Genomic DNA, 21,493 nt, shown 5'->3' with positions numbered 1-21,493 from the left:
CTGGTGCAAGGATTTTACCACCCCACCTTACCTGCTCCTGCTCTTGTCCCTCTCATGTCCCTCTTCCTCCCTTGCCTGGACCTAGGTACATGCAACCCAAAAAACACAGATTTACGGTTTAGATCTTTATTGTGACACAGAATTTTTGGGCTGTGATTTGGAAATAACCCTTGTAGTAGAAAAATCAGCAGGGCAGGGCAGAGCGACTGCTGCTGTGGTCTGTGCCCTGCTGTGGGCTGGCCTCTGCGCCCCACCACCTCCACCTGGAGCTCTTCAGAGATGACTGACAGCAGGGACAGGCTTTCCCAACTCGCTTCTCAGTAGCTTTCTAGGAACCGATGGTTTGTTTTGAATAAAAACCTCTTGGTGGAGAGGGAACGGTGATGACTAAGTCCTAGGAGTCCTTCCTTGCTGAGCAGGCTCGTCTACAGGGACTGGCTCCATAGCCAAGCCAAGTGGTGTGGCTTCAAGTGGTAAAGTCTGGCTCAAGGGGGCTCTTGCCCCTGAATTTGGAAGGGTACTACAGGCTGGTGGTAGTCAGGGTGACTTGAGCCGACATGACCGGCAGCAAGCCTTCCTGTAGTACCAGTGAGAGCACAGCTTCACCTTCAGCACCAGCACGCAGTTGGCCGTCGCTTTGTCTTCACAGTCTTCTTCTGGGGAGCAGAAGCATCCACAGAAAAGGTTACAAAGGGAGATGTGCTTCCCCCAGCTGAGGGCTGGGGGGCGTAAAGGGCTCCCAGGGCTCCTCTCCCACCCTCCCTGCCCTCCCAGCCTCACCTGGTGCCTCTGTGGGGCACGGCTGGAGCTGGCACGTCTGCCTGGCTTCTGGCTTGGAAGCAGGGTCGCAGCCCTGAGCCAACGCTTCCCCCTGGTAGCACTTCACCTCGCGCAGCCGCACACCAGCACCGCACGTCTTGCTGCACTGTGGAGATCGAGGGAAGGGATAATGAGAGGCAGGTTTTTATTTTCCTGTGGGTGCCGAGTTCTTTCTTCCTGCAAGGCCTTCCTTTGGAGACTACTCTTGAGGAGACTTGGGTCAGATCCCACACCGATCTCAGATTTAGCTCCCCTTTGGTTGCTGGAGGAGAGCCCCTGGAAGCTGGGGCAGAGTGAGGGAGGAGTTGGCTTTCTGCTTTTTAACGCAGCTCAGAGTTGCTTTTGCTTTGAACGCTGATGCTATGATTGACGATGGACAAAATGGCTGCTGTGAGTCAGCCACAGCTTTGCCTACCCCCACTCCCTAAATGCTCACTAGTGAAAATCAAGGGAAGGACAGAACACTGACTCCTGGCAGAGGAGACGCGGCTGTAATGCCTGCAGTGCAGTGCGTGCTCTTGCCTGAGGCCATAATCCACATGCTCTCCAGCTCCTGTGTGCCAGCCTCTCCCTCTGCTGCCTGGTCTGCTAACAGAGAGCTCGCAGTCCTGTCCAGTCCTACCAGAGCCCTCAGCAGATCAGGCTGCTAGAAATCCTCAGTGCAGGTTGTACGCCATCAACCAGGGTTATGAGGCCTCGTCTCCCCACTCCCCACCTCCCTGAGCCCTACCTGTGACCAGGAGGTAGTGAACCACGTCGAACACGGCCTCTTGAAACAGGCAGCGTGCTCCTCAGGCTTCTGGGAGGCTTCACAGCGCTTCTCAGGGTACTCCCTGTACACCCCATTCTCCAAGCCTGCACACAAGACGACCCTGGTCTTCATCCCTCGCCCACAGCTGGCATCACACTGGGGAAGAAAACAAAACAAATGATGCTCCTCGGCTGTGCAGCTCCAGGTAAGATGGCATCCTGCTCAGAAGCAAGGTTCTTAACGTGTGCTAACACCAGTCTAAAGGGGGCAGGCACAGGAGCAACGGCTGCCTGAAGGGAGCTGAATTTCTTGGGGAGCAGGGACAGGAGCTGGTTATTTGTGCACAATCCATCCGTGGGGGATGCTGAACTGAGCTCGGCTGGCCTGAGAGCAGATACCACAAGGGAGCTGGAAGAGTCAAGGTAAGACTACAAAAGGCTGTTTCTGACTTAATTTATGTACCTCTATGTCCTCGAAGACTGTGTAGCATATTTGTGCAGCAACCTGTGTCTTGGAACACTGACAAGCAGTGCGTGGGCCAAGGGGATCAAACTGGTGCACTACAGGAGACCTGCATGGACAAGTACCTGAGCTCAGCCCACAGCCATGCAGGCACAGGTGGGAGGGCTCAGCTTCTCAGGACAACACCAAGAGAAGCAGGATCTGATTCTAGTTCTGCTCCGCTCCCTGATGCCCACAGCAGCAGTTGCCAGCTTGAGATTTCACTGCTTTGTGCCTGTCTTCACCATGCCGGGGCCAGCACAGCTGGCTTGCATCCCTCCTGAGTCATCCTGTGCACAGCTCACCCACAGCTGACCAGCTGAGAGAACACAGCAAAGACGCTGGCACAGGCAAAGGTGGGGAGCCCAGCTGGCTTTTCAGGGTTCAGGTGAGTTTAGTCACCAGGGCATAACTGAACAATTGTACCGCAGCATTGTATGTGACCCACACCACGGGCCAGAGCAGGAAAGGTTGACAGGACTGCCACAGGTCCCCAGGTTTAACCAGTTTCTGCTCATTAACCAGTGCTGGAGGGACACAGCTGAATGCAGTCAACAGCTAGGAAGGCTACAAAAAGGAGAACAGAGGCTTAGCTATGGTTGGAGGGGAGGGAGAGCTTGGTTGTTTCTCTGACCTTCTTCCTTAACGCTCTGTGAATCCCTGTTTTTCTCAAGACTTTACAAGGTCAAACCCCACAAGTGAGTCAATGTGTTCCTTCTGGATGCTCTGGGATTTGGCCCAGCTTGTCATGGGAAGCCGAAAGCCCCTTGACCAACAGAGAGGGAGTAGGCTGGTGAGAATGATGGCTGGACAGAATGAGGCACCTGGGCCACATTCATTTGACTCTGAGTCCTGAGGCAAGTAAGTGTTCTTGGGCTGGATGTGACTTCCAGGGCAGGGACTCAGGCTGTGGTCCAGGCTTACCTCTGGCTATTATTAATCAGAGAACCATTTTTTTTTTTTTCTGGGGCTTTCTCTTTAGTGGTGGGACCAAAATCTTGGGGAGGTGAGTGCAGATTCTGGACAGAGCTCTGCTGAGGTGCCTGCAACTGCCAGCTGGGAGCCAGAGGTGGGAGAGGAGGAGGATTTCCTTAGGACATTGCTGCCCTCCAATGGAGGTCCCTGGGAAGGCAGCAAGTGCCACAAACCTTGAGGTATGGGGGGGCAAACTGGGGCATTGCTACTTCCCTCTTTGTGGAAGGAGCTGTGCCAAGGGTACAGCTCTGCCAAGGGAGCCAGACACCCACCAGCTCCTGTGGGATGTGGGGTGGGCTTTACCTGATCCCACTCCTGCTCCACCCAGTGCGCGGGGCAGTTCTTGTCTCCACACGGGTGGACAGCCAGGGGCTTGGTGGCCGGGTCACACTGTGCGTCGGAGATCACCTTGCCCTCCAGGTTGCGACACGCGACGAAGCGACTCATGCGTCCCTCACCACAGGCACCTGAGCACTTGGAGGAACAGAGGGCATTTAGTTACAGCAGGAAGGTTGAGGGGCCACGGTCTGTGGTGTGCTGGGGGCCTGGAGCCTAGGCTTGCTTTTGGGTCTGTGTAGCACTCGACCCCCAGGGTCTTTAGAGGTACATCTGGTCGGGGGGGTTCATTCCTCAGGTGCCAGGAGGATCCCAAATTATTAAAGAACTCCCCTCGGACTTAATCAGAGATAATCTGCATTTTTGCAGCATGGAGAGGCAAAAATGCAGATAATCACCGATTCTCTAGCCTCTGCCAGACGAAAGCCAGCAGACCAGCAGTGTGACTGCCTGTCTGCCCTCTCCTGCCAGCCCTGTACCCCCAGCACTGGGGGAGGGAGCAGCAGCCCCTCTGGACTCACCGGGCCCCAGTCGGAAGCGGTCCAGCGGCGGTCACAGGGGGGTCCTGAGCACACCTTCTCGCTGCTGGGCTTGCGGGACTCGTCGCAGAGGGGTGCCTCCACCGAGCAGCGCACCTCCCGCTTCATCGTCCCCTGGGTGCCGCACCGGGCTGAACACTGCAACGACACAGAGCCAGCCCCTGGGCTCAGAAGCAGAGCGCAAGAGGGACAAGCAGAGGTGTTTTCCTCCTGCTGCACTAGTGGAGAGGGGCAGGACCCCAGCAGGGGAAGAGAAAAAGGGGGTAAAGGCAGTACTTGCTTCCCCAGGGCACAGTCGGGCAGCGCTTCCTCAGCACTCACCAGAGGGAAGCGCCCAACATTTGTCATTTTCCTCCAGGCCCCAGCCCATCCTTGGATGCAAAGCTCCCCTGCCACCTACCTCAGACCACTCGGAGAGCTCCCACTGAGGCCCACAGGCCTTGTTCTTGCAGGCTTTCCTCTCCATGGGCCTGGCCAGCCCGGCTGACTCACAGAGGTCATCATAAACGGAGCTGTCGAAGCCCGGAGCCAGCATCTTCCAGCAGCGCACGGTGCGGTACTGGTAGCCCTCGCCGCAGGTCCTGGAGCATTCGCTCCACCGGCTGGTCTCCCACCTCCATGAGCACCGGGAGAGAAAGCACAAAGGAAAACCCAGGTAAGGGGACCAAGGGACAGAGGGTGGCTGGGGAGTGCGTGTGTTCCTGGGACTCCCTGAACCAGTAACTGCTGCTGATCACGTAGATGTTGATGTTAAGGGGGGCTGGTCTTGAAAGAAGACAGCTTTGTGCTTCACAGGTAATTTAGACACAATAAATTCCTTCCCTTTTTTGTGAACATGAGAGTAAGTGGGTTTAGCTATTTAAGCACAACTTCCAGCCCCGAAATGGTTGTCGAGCCAAAAATAATCCTCACTAAAATGTGTAGTACCCACAGACAGTTCATGTTGTTCCCACTCACCTAGGCTGGCAGTCCCTGCCTGTGCAAAATTCGTGAGTAGGTTCTGGCCGGGTTAGGGCATCACAGTATGTTTCATCCACTTCCACTCCATCGTACCGGACACACATCGCATAGGAGGCGCTGATACCTGCTGGACAATCAAGATCCTCTCTTGGTCAGGCTCTACCAGATGCAAAAGCCTCCCTCAACTATGATTACATTATCGAAGAGCCTCTGAAACTCTACCTGCAATTTTAAAAATACCAGTGTTTTCTCTAACAGCAGCCAAAAAGGATCTCCCTTGCACAATCAGTTGCCTAGGAAAGGCTTGAACTGACAAAAGGCTCCAAACAAAAATCAGCCAGATGCTCTGGATGGCTCCGTTTCTCTCCCCAGACTCCTCTGAGGGCTGTCATCCTAACCTCCCATCCTGGGAAGGAAAACTGACGCCAAAACTCATCCTACAAAGTACGGAAATTCACAATTGCCCCACTGATTACAAGAGTCAATCACTTCAAGATGCCACTCTAAGACCAATGGCATTGCAATAATATCCTGGTTTTCCACCAAAATACATCTGCCCTCTCTAGATACCATAAAAACAGGGAACCAAATGGCAAAGAAACCGGGGGGCGGTTGTGTGGATTCCAATTAAAGGAAGTTACCGGGATGAACCCATCTTGAAAATAAGGATCAGGTCTTCACCTACCTGAAGTGCACGTGGAGCTGCAGGGGGCATAGGCTGAGACCTTCCAGCGATACATGTCAGCCAAGCTGATGTCGTCGTGGCTCACGGGGCTCACATTAAACTCATTGCTGCAAAGAGAGGAGGAGGTGGCATGAGATAAAGATGAAAATTGCTGCAAACATGAAACGTATTAAATTTCCTCCTTACTTTCTTTGAAAACGGGACGAAACCCATTGTTCCTGCTCTCCATCGCCATCTCCCCCCACCTTGGACAAGATGTCCCAATGACAAGCAGAGTGCAAAGCCTTGATCCACCTCCTGTATTCGACTAGCAAGGCTGTGAATAGCCACAGCCCTGCAGGTCCTACAGAACCTATTTAAATGGATCCCTCTGAGGCAGGAGGACACAAAATAGGTTCTGGAAGCTCTGTGTCACACCAGGAGCTACGCCAATCAGTCTTTGGAGGACACACCATTTCTCAAGGACCTCCAACAGCTGCCATGGAGAGACACTGGAGAACAGGGACGTCAAGGACAGCGGTGAGACTATGAGGATCGGTTCAACCCTCCCTCCCCAGCTAACCACGCTCCTGTTTTGCCCAGGAAACCAAGTGCCACCTTTCAGCGCCAGGGGCTTGCAGAGGCTCTGCCTGGCTGATGTCCGCGGTTGTGCTGGCACCTAGCAGAGGGCTCTCCACAGATGCCATCACGCTGTAGTTGCTTGCTTCCCCCTGACTCCCAGCATATGCCTCCACCTTCAAGTCCTCCAGTGAGTTCTTACGGGACGGTGCTTTGTGGAGGCCCTGCGGCCACCGGGCAGCCGTCTGGGTCCATAGTCCTGCTGTGGAGTTCCTCTGGGCCAGCCTGGCTGCCAGGTGCTGCAGCTCCCTACAGAAGGCGGTGTGGTGCAGGTCTCGGTGACACAGCCGCCTGAAGAGACGAAGCCTGGAGGACGCTGCGCGGCTGTTCTCCGAGAGCTCGGATCTCCTCGTGCTGTAGGGTACAGCTGTGCTGATGGAAATCTGATTGAATCTGAGGGCTGGAAGAGAAACAGGGGGATGCTTTCACTGTCTTGTATGACTTAGACTTCAGCACATGGTTTAGGTGTCCAGTAAGGGGAAAAAAAGCATGAAGTATTTGGCCTTAAAATCATAAGGTGCCAGCATGGCACCTTAACTGCCCTGACCAGCCTCATGTGGGATCCCCACGCACTCTCTACCAATGGCCCAGGAGCTCCATTTAAGTTCAGGTCTGGCCTCACCTATGTTGTAGGTGAGTTTTGCTCCTACTTCTGTTCCTGAATTGTTTGGCTTTCCCAGATCAACTTCAGCTTTGCTTCCCTTCCCTTAAGGAACAACCAGCCCTTACTGCTCCCTGACAGTGTCCACCCCTGTTATTAACCATCCTTCTCTTCTGGCAGCCCCAATGGGAAAGCCACTCTAGATTTCAAGTAAGCCAATGTGGAACGTCCACTATCAATGAATGCAGACTTGTGAGGGAAGGAAAAATAAAGCAACCAACCCAATTCTGTTTCTCCACCGATTGCTGCTGCTTTGTCCTCCTCTTCCTCTCCTGCTGTGTTTGCATGGTAGACCTGTCTTATCTGGAAGTCATATTTCTCCTTTTCTTCACCTTGTTCCCAGACCCAGCCCCGAGGCTGACTGGTGGAGTTGGTCTGGAAGAAGTGCGGATGACTGAAGCCTAAATCTTCATGCCTTTCTCTTAAGGTTGTCTTAAGCTGTTCGCTGGTGTCATCTGGTGGCAGGGAGAGCCATGTGGCATTGGAGTCCTTGGCAGCTCTGGAGTTGGCTGGAGCAGGATAGTTCTGGCTGGTCTCTAGCAGGTGATGATAGTGAGGTCTGTCTACAGCAGGGGCTGCAGTTCGGAGAGGTGGTAGTGTCCGTGGTACAGTGTAGTCATAAGTTATATGTGGCATTTTGCCATTGAAGTTATAGTACTGGGGGAAACAGGGAAGAAAACAAAACTTGTTTTATTTGAAGGGCATGTATTTCACAGAGATCTCTTCTAACCACAGCTACTTTGTGACAGATGATGAGAGAAGATAGCATCCTTGGAAACTTGCAGGGCAGTACCTGGCTTTCTCAGCCCCAGGCAATTGGTTTGGGAACAAGGTGAATATTCCATTTGTCTGGGGAGCCTCACAATTTTGGGACAGGCAAGACAGGAAGGCCTAAAACTAGCTCTTCACTTACCATGGCATTCAGAGACTGGTTAGTGGGCCCTTGAGCTATGATATACTCCAGCCCATCTGAGTTCAGGCTCGAGGGCCGCCGGTACTTGAAGATCGTGCCAGCCACCCTGAAGTTCTGGGGGTTGTCAATGGCAGAGTTGCCGTTGAAGAAGAAATGCCCAGATTCATCAGCGAGTGCTTCAAAGAAGAGACAAAAGAGACAAATGTGATATTCCATGCAGAGCACTGAAACTGCATTGGCAATAAGGAGAGCTGAACTGGCACCTCCACATCCCTGTGGATCCTCTGCTTACCCAGGATGTTTTCTGTCTTCCTGCGCTCAATGATGAGGATGTCCGTGGCACCGGCAGGGATGTTGGTGATGAACACATAACCTGAGGAGCAGGAACAGAACGGAGGTGAGGAAACCCTGAGGACGAAATAAAAAGGCGTACATAGGCAAAGAAGTTTGTGGGATAAATGTGCAAGTAGGAGTGCAGAACTACCCCTAGCAGGTTGTTTAAGGACATAAACACATCACGCCAGGCTGTGAGCTCCAATCCTAGCTCCCCTATGAAATCTCTTTACAGATGGCCATTACAGGTCTCTAAGGCTCAGTTTGACTACAGCTGGGTTTGTTAAAAAGGAATTGTGCAAGTATAACTGTGTGGCTTTAGGTGCGTCAATGAATGTGCTCTCAAGCTTTCTGGCAAGAGCACAGAAAAAGCTTACTAGTGACTAACACTAATGCTGAAGGGAGGAGGGAGAAGACTGTAGGTCCCCTCAGCTCCTGACTCAACAGAATTTGTCTCAAGAGGAGCTTAAAGATTGACCTTTAAATGGAGAGGAAGTGAGAAGGCTCTTAAAGTTGTGTGGGTTTGCCAGCTTGTCTTTCCTAATAGAAATTCATTGTTTTCTTCCTGCCCTGTAAGATTTTATGAGAGCTGGAACAGAATGCCAAGACTGTTTGTGTACTGCTAGAGAGGTCGGCACCATTACCCCGACCTGGAAAGGAGCCTGAGTGCTTCTCTGGTCTAGCATCTGTGGAGAATGAGGTAGACTAGTGGAACTACAGCAATGTGAAATGATGTTCTAAAACATCCTCAAACCACAGTTAATTACTAATGAGTATACCACAGTCTATTTCTTCTGTGAGTGGAGGAATGAGCCATGAGGTGGCAGGAGATGAACCGTTAATCTCAGCCCCGTTTCAGAGGGACTGTCCCACAGCTGTGACAACCATAGGACTGCGGAAAGCTGGAGACTGAGCGCAGGCTGAAACAAATGCCGTGACCCTCATCACAGGAACCTAAGCTTCCAGTGAACGCCTAGCACAAATAAAGAAGATTCATTGACCTCTTCACATCACCTGAGGTGGGGGAGCTGCCAAAATCAATAAGAACAAATAGATCCCCAGCTGCTTCCTCCCGTAAAGAGGTAAAGGGAAAACTCGCCAGGCTAATATACAGCACATCAAAACCTATCTCCTCTGATTAAGCTAAAAGGATAAAATACAGGCATTTAAGCAGAGGTGGCGACACTCTTCAGCTCTTTCCACCAAGCAGCTAGGAAACTCCTACCCGCATTCAAGCCAGTCACCCTTCATGCCAGTTGGTGGTAAGGAGTAGCAGGTGAAGTCTCTGGACTGTGGTAGCAGGGAGTACCTATCTGTGAGATTGCCTTTCGGAAGCTGCCCGAGACACGGTGGCAAGTGCTGCCGTCCCCTCCACACACCCTGCATCTGTCCATCGTCCGGGGCGAATACAGGCTCCCATCGCACCCCACTGGCTGCAAAGAATAAAACAAGAAAGGGTTTCCTGGGGGCAGGGTCTTTTCAAGGAAACGCTACCACATCATTTAGGTGAGGTTCTGGGTGTGGGTGTAGGGTAGCTTGGAGTAGGGTGATGAATGAATGAATGAATCTGGCAGCAGGAGATATTCACTGGTGCAAGTTGTGACCATTTACATTGTGCCCCTGAAGCTGGGGCAAGGTTGTGTGTGTGTAGGTGACTGGAGTAAGATTTGGGTAAGCTGTTTCAGTTCATTCTGTAGCTGTCTTTAAGCCAATCTTTTGCACTGCAATAGTTACATACAGCATCACTCTGCAGGAGATGCTGCATCAAAGGCAGGCCTACTTGAGGTTTTAAGACACCTCAGCGTAACACTACACACACCCATCCTTTATCCTTGCTGCATGCAGGATAAATCAAATATAAGATTTTTTTTTCAACTTGGATGACTATGAAAGCATAGTCACCTCAATTCTAGTCCTCTCTGTACTAGGAGGAAAGTTCTGTTACTCAGTGGGAATGTGAATCTAATGTCCTTTGTGCTCTGTTCTAGTCTGTAGGCATTCAAAAGGGAGCGTAATTATTCCTGCCAGGCCTTGGTTTCACTTCCCTGCTGGGGCCCGTGGCCTTGGAGGTTCCACCATGCATTTATACTCCCCATTTCTGTGTTATTTCCTTCCAGAGCCTCACCTCACACTTCCCATTGATGCAGACTCCTTGATGGGTCCTGTCCTTGCAGGAGGTACCATCCTGTGCTCGGGCCATCAGCTGTCTCTCTCCGCTCCGAGTGGTGCACTGGAGGTCGCAGGGCTTGTTGGAGATGCTGGTGTAGTCATCTGAAGGGACAGAGGCAGAGCGAGGTGATCAGAGATGGGCAGTGAAGAAGGGGACTTCCCTCTTATCCATGCTGCTGGTTTGACATCACCTTTGATGTTCTTGCTTCTTGAGATGAGACCCCAAGGCTACAGATGTTTCGGCAGTAAAGGGGCTGTGGTATGAGGCTGCAGATGGGGACCAGGCCTGGCAGAAGCGCTTCTCGATGGCAAAACCACTTCCTTGCCATACCCTCTCCCCTTTACAGTGCCATCCCTTGTGCCAGACAGGGGAATCTGCCTCAGCAGATCCCAGGCCACACATAAATACACAAGAGCAAAAAAGACCTGTAAGAGAGGCACCAACTGTACCGACTGTGGCCAGCTACACCCCTTCCAGCTGATAAATGGAGCTAGAGGTACAGATATTCTATGTTCCCTTGGCAGCTAATGGAAAGAGAAAAACAGGCAGGTCCAGAAAGACAGTCGTGTCTCAGAGGAGCTGATTCTGGGCCTCAAGGGCCATCTGGCAAGCCACATGAAGGAATTTATCTCCTCTGCGCAGGAAACGGATGGACATCCTGTTCAGAATAACCCACTACCAGCCCAGTGGGAAGCACGCTGGGCGAAAGAGGCAGCCAAAATGGAAGAAGGCACGCAGGGAGTGAACAGCCACTCTGCCAGGATGACTGCTGGTTAGCTGAGACACCTCAGAGGAGCCTGTGTCCTGTCTGCCCGCCAGCGCTTGCTGATGTATTTTCCAAAACAGGAGCAATGTGGTGAGAGAGAAGGCCTGGCTGGGCAGAGAGGTTCTGTGAAGAAACAGGGAATGATTTCTCCAAAGGAGGTAGCAGAGGAAAGTACTTCCAGACCAACGAGGAGCATCCATCCCTTGCCCCCTGCATCCTTCTCCTGTGTCTGAGGAGATCCTGTAGGTGTTTTCTCACCCTGATCCTTTGTGTGAAGCTGTGAAAACCCACCTGGATAGAGGGGCATCCAGTGGTAGTAGCGCTTCCCAAAGGCTTTGGCATTGAAACTGGAGCACTGCTGTTGTTTGAAGCTTGCTGTGTTGGCTGGGCAGGGCTATGGAGGGAATAAACGTGATCAAAAGCTCCCTATGTCGCAGCCATGGTTGTGACAGCTGCTTGTCCCTGCTGCATCCTTGGAGGATAAAAATGCCCAGTCCACCCTGGAAGGAATCAGTGATGGACTCTGAGATGCTATAATACAGGCAGAAGGGCCAGGCTTCCATCGCCTCAGACAGCTGCATTTAACAGTACTGCAAAATTTACTTAAAGCAAAGGGAAAAGCATACTGGAAAAACGTCTTCCTTCCCCCCACCCCACAACAAATATATCTATAATCTAATCTAACCTATCTATATCCTTTTCCCCCACCTTTCAGTCCCAGAGAGTAGAGCCCATCTCCCCTGTTTTCAGAGGCACGCTGCCCCAGGAGTGGCCCGTGCCTCTGACAGACCAGTCGCACCCTGACTGCTGGTGCTCTTGAAGCTCCAAGTGCGGACCCCTGCATCCCACATCCCCCAGTAAGAACCAGTCGGTGCTGGAAGTGGTTCTCACCTGCTGCTGGCACAGTTGGTAGTGTTTGGCTTGGCCAACACACATGGTGCTGTTTGTTCCCTGGGGCATCTGGAGCCTGCAAAGCAGAATGAGAATGCAGAAATGAGCTGGAGGTCCATGAAACTCTAAGAAATTGAGGATAACTGAGAAGTCAGGCCTGACTTAACGGGGAGAAGCCAGGCTGGTGTTTTATCAGAGCAAAGCTTTCTGTATCTATGCCAGCCAACGTCTCTGAAATGCATTTTCAGTGCTTTTAGGGGGAATGCAATTTTAGGCTACTCTCTTTTTGAGGCAGTTTGAGTAGAACAGGGAGCAAGTGAAGTATTTGCACTGCTGTGCCCCTTCACCTCTGAGCTCCCATAGGGTTGATCTGACAGAAGGACAACAGACCAATAGATCCACCACTCCCATGATCTGAAGTGAGCAGGGGAATTGATATCAGAACTCACTGAGCAGGAGGCAGAGAGATGGCACCTCCCATGGGGAACGGACACCCTAAAAGATTAACAGGAGAGGTTTGGTACAGGTAACGGACAAAAAACCATGAGTTTCTCAGCAGTTGATGCTTTAGCTCTGGCCAGCGACATTTGTCCAAGTTCCTGACGTGCACATGCTGAAAAAAATCTTGAAAGCTGGGAAGGTGTGGGGAGAAAGGCTAGGACTGCAGATTAAGGCATTGTGCTCTGGGTAAAGATCAGCAGCAGACAGTGGGTTAACAGGGCTGGGAACTTAGGGTGTGCAATAGCCATACTCAGGCTGGACTGCCTTGATGTATTGCAGCTATCCCTGCAGAGCTATGCTTTATGTGGTGTAGGCATAGCTTAAATTTGCACCACAAGGCTTCAAAAATTGCCGTGCCTTTCAGCTGAAGCAGGGGCAGTCTGCAGACTTGGGCAAAAATTATTTCGTGGGGCACAGCTGGCTCACGAGCTGCTTTGCTTAGTGCTGCAGCACCTTTTGGCTGGGTTTTGTGTCAAGCAGAGGCAGAGACGTTGGCAAGCCTCGTCAGTGAGGAGGCTGCGTCCAGATGGACGGCACCTCAGCACATCTGGACCCTCCCGATGCTGCCAACCAGCCCACATGAAAGAAGTTTCCTTTTGCAGGAGGCAGAGCAGGTGGGGGGCCCTTGTCTGAGCTTCCTGCACTCCCGAGTGCATTCACGCAGAAGGGAAAGGGGCCCTGAGGCTTGCTGTGCTGCAGGATGCTGGCTCTCATTAACAGCTCGGGAGAAGCACGTTAGTGAGGTGCCCGAGGAGGAGGGCTTGGTGGCAAGGTGACCCACAGGGGACAGCTGGAGCTCCCCACAAACCTTGTTCAATCAGCGCCAGGGCTGTAGCAGCTGCAGGGGACAAATGGAGATGCTGTCAGGTGACAGCCAGATAAATGACAGGGGGAAAAAAATCTTGCCAGCTCTGCAGGGAGTGAAAAGGGGAAATTGCTGAGGCATGGCTGAGCTGGTTGCTGCCAGCCGAGTCCCCAGAAGGTGTCTGGGAATAAGGGCCAAAATCCTACGCACGGGAACTGGCTACGAGTCAGGGTTAGGTTGCTCAGAGCAGTGGTAGAGAAGCAGTGTTTGTGAAGGACAGGGGAGGAGCAGGAATAAAGCTGGTCTCCAGCCCACAACCCTGTCATCTTCAAGTCTCCCACAGGCCCCACAGCCTGCTGGCTGCCCACCTGCCTTCCTGAGGCCCTACAGAGCCCAAAACGTGGGTTGGGGCACCCCTGTGTCCCTTGAGGGCTGGCCAAGGGGTGCTGTGGGGACAGACGTACCTCTGTCGCAGGCAGTGCCTCTCCCGGGACATCACGCCTCCCCCACAGGACCGGGAGCAGGTGGACCAGGAGCTCCACTCTCCCCACCACTTGGTGACTTCTTCATCCCAGGTGCCAGCTCCATCAGCTGCCTCACTACTGTCCTGACAGAAACAGAGGATGGTTAGTGGGGGAACCCAGCGGCCTGCTGCCTCGGCCCGAGGGAGGCCTGACAGAGGCGGCACCCACAGGATGCCTCTGGGACCGGTGTGATGTGGAGAAGGGCCCTCAGGTGGGACTTGTGGGGATAATCCCAGCTGCAGCCTGAGCCAAGGCCTGGCTCTGAGTCGGATATGCCAGCAGATCGCAGCCCCAGCTGGCTCCGACGGGTGGTCAGGAGAGAGGAGAAAGGCTGAGGGGGGCTGGGGGAGGCATCTGTCCTCTGCTGGAGCTGCAGCACATCGAATAAACTCCCCTTTGTGCACGAGTCGGCTCGGGTCCAAGCTCCTCACCCTGCAACCCTCACAAAAGTCATTTTCAAGAGTGCTTCGGGAGCAGAGCCCCTTGCAGTTGCAGCCATCCCATCTCACCACTGCATTGCTGACCTCTCGCCACCCACCCCACAACGTGCTCCCCAGAGGGCTCTCCCCAACCCAGCATGCCTCGCCGGGGCTGATCCTTTAAATTTGGCAAACTTAAGCTCCTCTGGCCCCGACAAGGTCACTGCAGCAGGCTGCTGTTGGCTCTGCCTCTGTAACTCCCAGCAGGTAAGTGACTCTTTGTTTTAGCAAGATTTTTTTCCTTGCGCTGTTCTCTCATTCTGTGTCTGATGGCCTAAAAGCTCCTTGGGACTTTTGCAAACTAGCACATACAAGAACGAATTTGCTGTTTGCTGAAATACAGCTGTGAATGGTGTTAAATGCAGCCCTGAGTTTACCACAGGGCAGTGATTGGAAGTGATTTACCCAGCAGAAAATGCTCATGGTTTATCAGTGTTAGCAGAAGAAAATGAATAATTAGTGCATGTGTAAGATCTGTTATGTTTAAGTAAAGGCACAGAGAAGCAGTATCACTGCTACTCTTACCAAAATGTGCAGGCTTGTGGCTGCAGCTGATAGTCCTGTCGAGAAGAACTGTTCTGCAGAAGGATAATTGATGGATGTGAAAGAAAACTCAGCAGAGTTTGCTCCTTGCTGAATGTGCTCTGTTCACTACTTTGGTTGACTGCCTCTTGGCTTGACGCTCTTTATTGGTGTAATAAAACCAAAGTGTTCTTCATCTTGTAGTGTAATTCCTGCCCGAGAATTTGCTGTTTCTACAGCATCTGCCAACAGAACATCCACTGGGCAGAGGAGATGCAGCTGTTTTTGTGCAAATGTTTTTAAGTTGTAACTTAGTATGTTTGAAGTGCGCGCAGTGCCTCTTCTTGGCGATCATACAGCAGCCAGAGCACGTTGGAAACAACCTGCTCTGCTGCATGAAACAGCACCATGTTACCTGATGCTTTACCTTTGATGATTACAATAGCTAACTGTGAAAACAATACAACAAAATTCTTCGATGTACTTGGATGTCCTGGCTGGATTTGAGTTGTCTGACTGAGACCAAGAGCTGTGGTGAGCAGCAGAGTTGCTCAAGAGAAGGATTAAATTTGAAATCAAATTTAAAAGAAAGAAGCATGTTTTCAAAAGGACCGTTTTCTCTTCTGCCAAATGCTCATTTCAACCTGTGTCCTATGAGAATTTTTGTCTGAGTGCATATGATCAGATCGCAAATGGAAATGCTGACTGTGTAGCTTCCAGAGCTACCCAGGAAAGAAATTAAAGGTCTCTCGCTGTAAGGTATTTTCAGTTCAAGTCTTTCCCTGACCCCTCCTACACTCTTCTGTGATAAGCATCTCAAGGCCTGTGGAGGAAGAGCTCTTCACAATCGCAGGGAAGGAGAACAGTGATTTATCTGTGTCTGTGTGGGGAGCTCAGTGCAAAGCAGCTTCTCCTGTAGCTGGGGTATTAATCAGAGCTGGCATCTTTCCACGTGACTGAGTAGCTACAGAGCACCACGGGGTGCGAGCACTGCCCCGGGGGAAGGCATGTGGACCAGAAGCTGCAGGATTGACACAGTTTTTCCCCAAGTGGCAATCAAAATCCGGTGTATTTGTAACCTACAAGATAGTCCTGCTCCACGGATCTTACAGTCTATATAGGTGAGACAGTACAGAGGGAAAATGAGCAAAGAGAAGCGAAATGCCCTGTTCTACTGACCTACCCTGCTACGAAAAAGATGTTGTGTGTTTGGAGTAAATGATCCACAGGCCCTGCTGCTCTCAAAAGCAAGACAAGCCACAGCTGCCTGCTGGATCCTCCTCCAGTCAGTGCCCTGCTTTCAGCTCGCTGGTGCTCACCTCCTCCCACCCACCTCCATCGCAGGCATGCCTTGGGCACAGGCTCTTGCTGCAGCTCAAGCAGCGACAGCAGATTTGGAATAAAATGTGTTCCTCTCTATCTGTAAGCCCCTTTGCACTCCCTGTTCCTGCTTCCTCCCCTCGCTGGAGGAATCAATCACACATTAAGTAGATTGATTTGGCTCTCAGGTTTTCCATGACCAAGCTCCCTTGCCGGTCCTTGCTCAGGAGCATTTATTTCCTCATGCAAGCAAGGACAATGCTGAGCTGTCGCCTCAGCCAGTGAGACTTACGGCATGACAGCGCCTGAGTCCTAGGCCTGGAGACGTGGAGGGCAGACTCAGGTACTTAGAGCTGGGGCAGCTGGTTCCAATCTGTGCTGAATTTACTCTCTTGTCAGAAATAAATCTGCATTAACCATGACACACAAACGCCTCTTGTTTTCAATTAGAGATACTTGCATTTTCCAAACTTCCAGATAACAAATTAAGGGCTGTGGGATAGACTCCAGATTAGATAAGCTCCTAGCTTTAGTTTCCCAAGCCCCTGAGTAAATCCCACACTCCGTGGAAAAAGAAAAGTCAGACGGGCTTTAAAACAACTCTTTTGCACTGCCCTGGTTGTGGGAGATGCTAAAGCTGCTCTAACTTGTGCTGTGCTGCAGAACCACCCACAGAGCAGGCTAGAAATGCTGGAGCAGGAGGCAGGCGTAGGTCCAGTGTTTGCAAGGCTGGTTCTGCCTGGGCTTGGATGGGGGCTCTGCCCAAAGCAGGGAAGAGATCAGGTACAATTCCTTAGGTGCTGAGAAATGTTAGGGCTAGAAATTACCACCGGTAGCTAAGACAGACCATGCTCCAGCTCAGCCAGGTGCTCTCCGCAAGAATTTCCCTCGAGGCACTTGTGGCTTGGCACAAGGTGATCACACAGCTGCAGCTCTTCCTCTCTGAGGCTAACCATGCTGTTTCTGTGCCTCACTGGACAGAGGCTGTACAAACACACAGGTGAAGGTTGCCCTCCTGTCCTCTTGCTGTGGGGGGACCAGAGCTTTAAAACCCGACCTGCTGTAATCTAAGGAGCAAGGCATTTAGGACAGCCTGCATGGACTGGTGCAGGGGGGCACCAGGAGCACTCTGCAGTGAATTATGCACACAAACCTTGTTCTAGCCCTCCTGCTCAGACTGAAAAGATAAGGCAGGGTGGGGAACTCTTCCAGGGTAGAACATCTGCCTCCAGATTTACCAATACCAATGATGGAAACATCAGTCTCTAAGCCAGCACCACTGAAAGCTTTTTCTGTCTACCCAAAGACTCGGCAGCTGTTTCCCTTCTCCCCCCCATCGACACCAAACAAAGGCTGCCACAAACAAAATGCTGCAGCCCAGCACAGGAGGGCGAGCCCAGGCTGACATCCTATCGGTTTTCCAGGCAGTCTTTCTGAAGAGCAGAAAGGGACAAAATAAATCCTCTAACGATTCTCTGCCGTGCGTCAGATCAGCTCTGAACTACAATGGGTTTCCCAGAAGCCTGGGAATAATGGCAATGACTGTGTCACTGGCTTAGTCTCCCATATTGAATCTCGGGATTCATTAGTCTGTGTCTTGGGGAAAAAAAGGCTTTCTAGGAAGAGAGACAACAAACATCCCTGTTCAGCTCGCCTTAATAGAGGAGCTCGCAGGGGTACGCCCTCTGTTGCAGCCTGACATGCCTTCGGGCCCTGACCACCACTGAAGGGCACAAGTAGCTGTTGTAAGCTCAGCCCTGTCAGAGCTTCTAAGACAACAAGAAACAGCAGCTGGAAATGAACTAAATTCCGAACAGACCCTTCCCGAGGTCATTAACCGCGTGTCCTCTACCAGAAATTTCCAGGATCCTTTACCTAAGGGCTTCTCTCTACAGCAAACTGTGCTACTTACTGAAATACTAAGTAGCTTCAGATGTCCTAATGCCTGGAACGGCTGCCAGATTATTATCTTACACTCCTGGAAATGAATGGCCATGCTCAGCCCCCCTGGTCTGGGTTCCCTGTGTTGTGCTCTGATCAAAGCTGTGGCAATAAACTCTGCCGCAAGCCCTGAAAAAAAAACAATAGGGTTTGCAATTGTGCCCTGATGTTTTACCCCAAAAAATGGTGTTTGTGTAAAGCTATTTCTTCTTCTGTCATTGTCTTAGCCTATTTGTATAGAGATAGTTTGTATGAGAGATTCATTGTCGGACACAGATACAAAACCAGATTTTGCTTAGAAATATTTTAACAAGATCCCACAGAAGGAATTTCCCATGATGGGAAAGTACCCAGAGGTAAAAAGAGACCTACAGAATAATTTATATGGGAGTAGGAAGAAGACCAATCTGGGGAAAACGCTAAACTTGCGAAAGATGTGATATTGCAGCAGATAAGTAACAGAAATCTGGACATATAATGAGGCACAGATGAGAAGCAAATTAGAAAGCTGGTAAACAGAAGCCAGCAAAGAACTATGAAGTACTGTTTATAATCCTGCCATGAAAGAAAGTTCACAGGCATGTCATTACAAAATACTTGATCCAAGTTGGTTAGGTCCTTCCCTTCAAGTAGGAGAACACGCTTACTTTGGCATGAGCTAGTAGAACGGCTGGAAAACTCTGAAGGGAAAGAAGGGAACAATGTGGGGTGTGCAGGAGAGGCATCTCTACCACCAGTTTTTTCAGAGGCATTGAATACACTGAGCCGAGACAGCTCCACACAGGGAGGAATTTGCTTATCTAGGGATGGAGGCTTTCTATCGCATTCTCTGTATAACCCTGCTGTAGAAAACCAGAGAGCAAAAGCAATTGCAGGTTAATCCCTTAATGACTGCTGTGTGCGCGGCCTGGCACGGAAGATAGCGATCGGAGGGCATGCAGCAATACCACCAGCCGTTCCTGCAGCGTGCAATCCTTCATCTCTGCGGGGTCACCTGGAGCCACGGGGTCCTGGGTGCCCCCACGGGGGTCTGTGGCAGCAGGACCCCGAGCAGCCCAGGCTTGTGTACGCAGTCACCGACCTGAACGGGACTCCTCCATGCCTAGATGAAGGATTTCACAGCTGCTCAGCTTGACCCGGCTTGCTCTGCCTGAAGTTTCTGTCTGGCAGAGCCCTACGGTTTGGGGTAAGCAGAGCAGGCGGTGAACACGCAGTGGAAGCGGGACACTGCCTGAGCTTAAAACGAGGACAAGCCCAGCTCAGGAGACGCTGCTGGACAAAGCTGGGTGTAAAGCTGCGGTGCCTATCGCTGTGCAGTAGACAGCTCTTGTGAGACTGCTTCACCTCACCGTGGCTTTGTCTGGGGAAGGAAAAAAACCACTCCAAGCCCTTTTTCTTTCTGCTAGCAGCGCAGGATCCCTCGTGCACAGAGGGACCTGGCCGGGAAGCTCGCACGTGGAGCCCCAGGGTGTGCGGTGACCCCTGCGAGCGGGGGGCTCGGCCAGCACCCTGTGAAGGGTGGTCTGGCCAAAGGGGAAGGAAGGGGAAGAGGAAAGGGGAAAGGGAAAAGGGACAAGGGACAAGGGAAAGGTCTCGCTGCAGGGGCTCAGCGCTGCTCTGACACCAGGGACAAGGGGAGCACCAGGCTCCGGATCCCGCACATGCACCTCAGGGGATCAAGGTGCCCCCACGAGGGTCTCAAAGCACAGATCCCCCTTTTTGCCATCCCCCCCGGCTGTCACCTCCCCGCCCGGCACCCAGGCGAGCGGCGAGGCCCCGCAGCCCCCCGGGGACCCCCCTCGCCCCGCCGGCCTTTTGTGCTGGCGGAGGAGGCTGAGGGGAAGGGCGAGGGGCGAGCAGGGGGGAGGCTCCGCCGCCGCTTACCTTAGCGCCGAGGGGGGCGGCGGCGCTGAGGAGGAGGAGGAGGAGGAGGAAGAGGAGGAGGAGGAGGAGGAGGCGGCGGGGAGCGGCGGCCATGCCGCGCTGCTGCTGCTGCTGCCGCGGAGGAGGCGGCGCGGTGGCGGCCCACCAGCGGCCGTGGCAGGAGCCGCCGGGGCGCGGGCCGGCATGGCTGAGGGGCTTAATGACTTTACAACCTGCCGGGCGGCCGGCAGCGGCCCGCAGCCGCCGGGGGAGGGAGGGATGAAGGGGGGGAGACGGCGCTCGGAGCCGCCGGGGGCGGGGAGCGGGGCACGGCGGGGCCGGGCAGCCCCGGGGCTCAGCCCCAGCCCCGTCCCGCCCCGCCGCCGGCCTCCTGAGGGGAAGGCGCCGGGGGAAGGTGGAGGGGGTTGGCTCCGGCCCGGGGCTGCTTTTTGGTGTTTTATCCCGAAAAGCTGGGGGAGATGCTGCTCGCTGGGCGATCGCCTGGCTTTGGGCTTCGCTGTTTCAGCGGGAGGGAAAGCTGCGGGGTGTGTATGGCAAACGGAGCGGGTCGTGGTTCATGGGAGGACACGAGGCTCACCGCCTCGCTCGCTGCTTTTTCCCCTCCAGCGGTGACAGGACGAGCCCGCCGCATCCTGCTTGCACTGCACGAGGCCCTGGAGGAAGCAGTGAAGCCCCCATAAGCAACCTGGGGCGTCCCAGACTAAAGGGCTCTGTTGATCCCAATCTTCCAGGCACTGCTCTCAGGCTGACGTGCCGAGCTAGTCAACTGTGCGAGTTCAAAAAGGAAGGAAACGGCTTAAAAAGCTTCCTGGCACCTTCCCCGCTCCCTGCTGGATCCCCCCGCTGTGCTTGTGATCACAGCACAGCCTCGGCCAGGACACCCTGCTCCTTCTGTGCCCACACGCCTTGGTGCCAAGCACGAGGTGTCCCCAGCCTGGGGCAGGAATTTGGCAGCCGTGGCTTCTGCCCGCCAGATGTGCTGCGGTCGGTGTGGGAAGGTGATGCGAGGCCTCCACACCTCTCCCCCACCCAGGGCTTCGGCCTCTCGGTAGGGGAGAGGAAGGATGGAGGGGTGGCAGCAGGGGGGAGCAACGCGGGGCTCCTGATCAAGGCCATCTGCCAGCAGGCGGGGGGCAAAGGGAGGAGGAGGGCAACCCGCTTCTGACCCATCCCACAGAAAACAAGGGAGAGGAGTTGTGAAATAATGTAGTTTCTCCGTGAGCTGCCTTCCACTAAAGCTTGAGTCGATCCTTGGGTTTTGTGCCCTGCTGCAGCCCTGTGTAATGCTCCTTGTGAGGCAGCTCCTGCCCTGAAGATAAGCAGAGCCCTGTGGAGGTGCAGAGGTAGGGGAGAGGCTGGGGGTAAGAAGGAAAGGGAGGCCAGCTCCGGCTGTATGAGCTTGCTGGGTGCTGTGCTGCTCTCACACAAGCTGTACCGTGGCTGATCTTCAGCCCCTCACCACCAGCTGCTGAGCTGCAGCCCCAGGAAGGGCAGGAGGCAGCAGCGGGCTGTTGAGTAACATATGGTGCAGAGAGGATTTGGGGAGGGGGGGGGGATTGCATGTGAGGCATTACCAGAGCATGACAGGGCAAATCCAGG

General features: G+C 53.1%; 1 protein-coding gene across 4 annotated transcripts; it reads right to left on the bottom strand.

The window, feature by feature from the left end:
* Positions 1-207: 207 nt before the first annotated feature.
* On the bottom strand, positions 208-20,079 carry LOC309880958 (ADAMTS-like protein 2; the record flags this gene model as incomplete). 4 transcript variants are annotated; one of them, XM_082766442.1, is made up of 18 exons in its annotated part: positions 208-656; positions 781-925; positions 1,550-1,726; positions 3,350-3,520; positions 3,904-4,059; positions 4,322-4,535; positions 4,879-5,008; positions 5,567-5,673; positions 6,164-6,584; positions 7,067-7,502; positions 7,759-7,934; positions 8,051-8,131; positions 9,401-9,524; positions 10,217-10,362; positions 11,319-11,421; positions 11,919-11,994; positions 13,689-13,826; positions 19,895-20,079. In XM_082766442.1, the coding sequence occupies 18 exons, from the start codon at positions 20,077-20,079 to the stop codon at positions 538-540; spliced, it is 3,105 nt and encodes a 1,034-aa protein (XP_082622568.1). In that variant the 3' UTR covers positions 208-537. The 4 variants fall into 4 exon arrangements, with proteins under 4 accessions (XP_082622568.1, XP_082622569.1, XP_082622570.1 ...); XM_082766443.1 differs by having other exon boundaries at positions 13,689-13,831; positions 19,895-20,058; XM_082766444.1 differs by having other exon boundaries at positions 4,879-5,005; positions 13,689-13,831; positions 19,895-20,058.
* Between the last annotated feature and the right edge of the window lie 1,414 nt (positions 20,080-21,493).

This window comes from Aythya marila (genome assembly GCF_965140915.1).
Source record: "Aythya marila genome assembly, chromosome: 8".
Classification (NCBI taxonomy): Eukaryota; Metazoa; Chordata; class Aves; order Anseriformes; family Anatidae; genus Aythya; species Aythya marila.
This window is presented reverse-complemented; position numbering and strand designations above follow the sequence as displayed.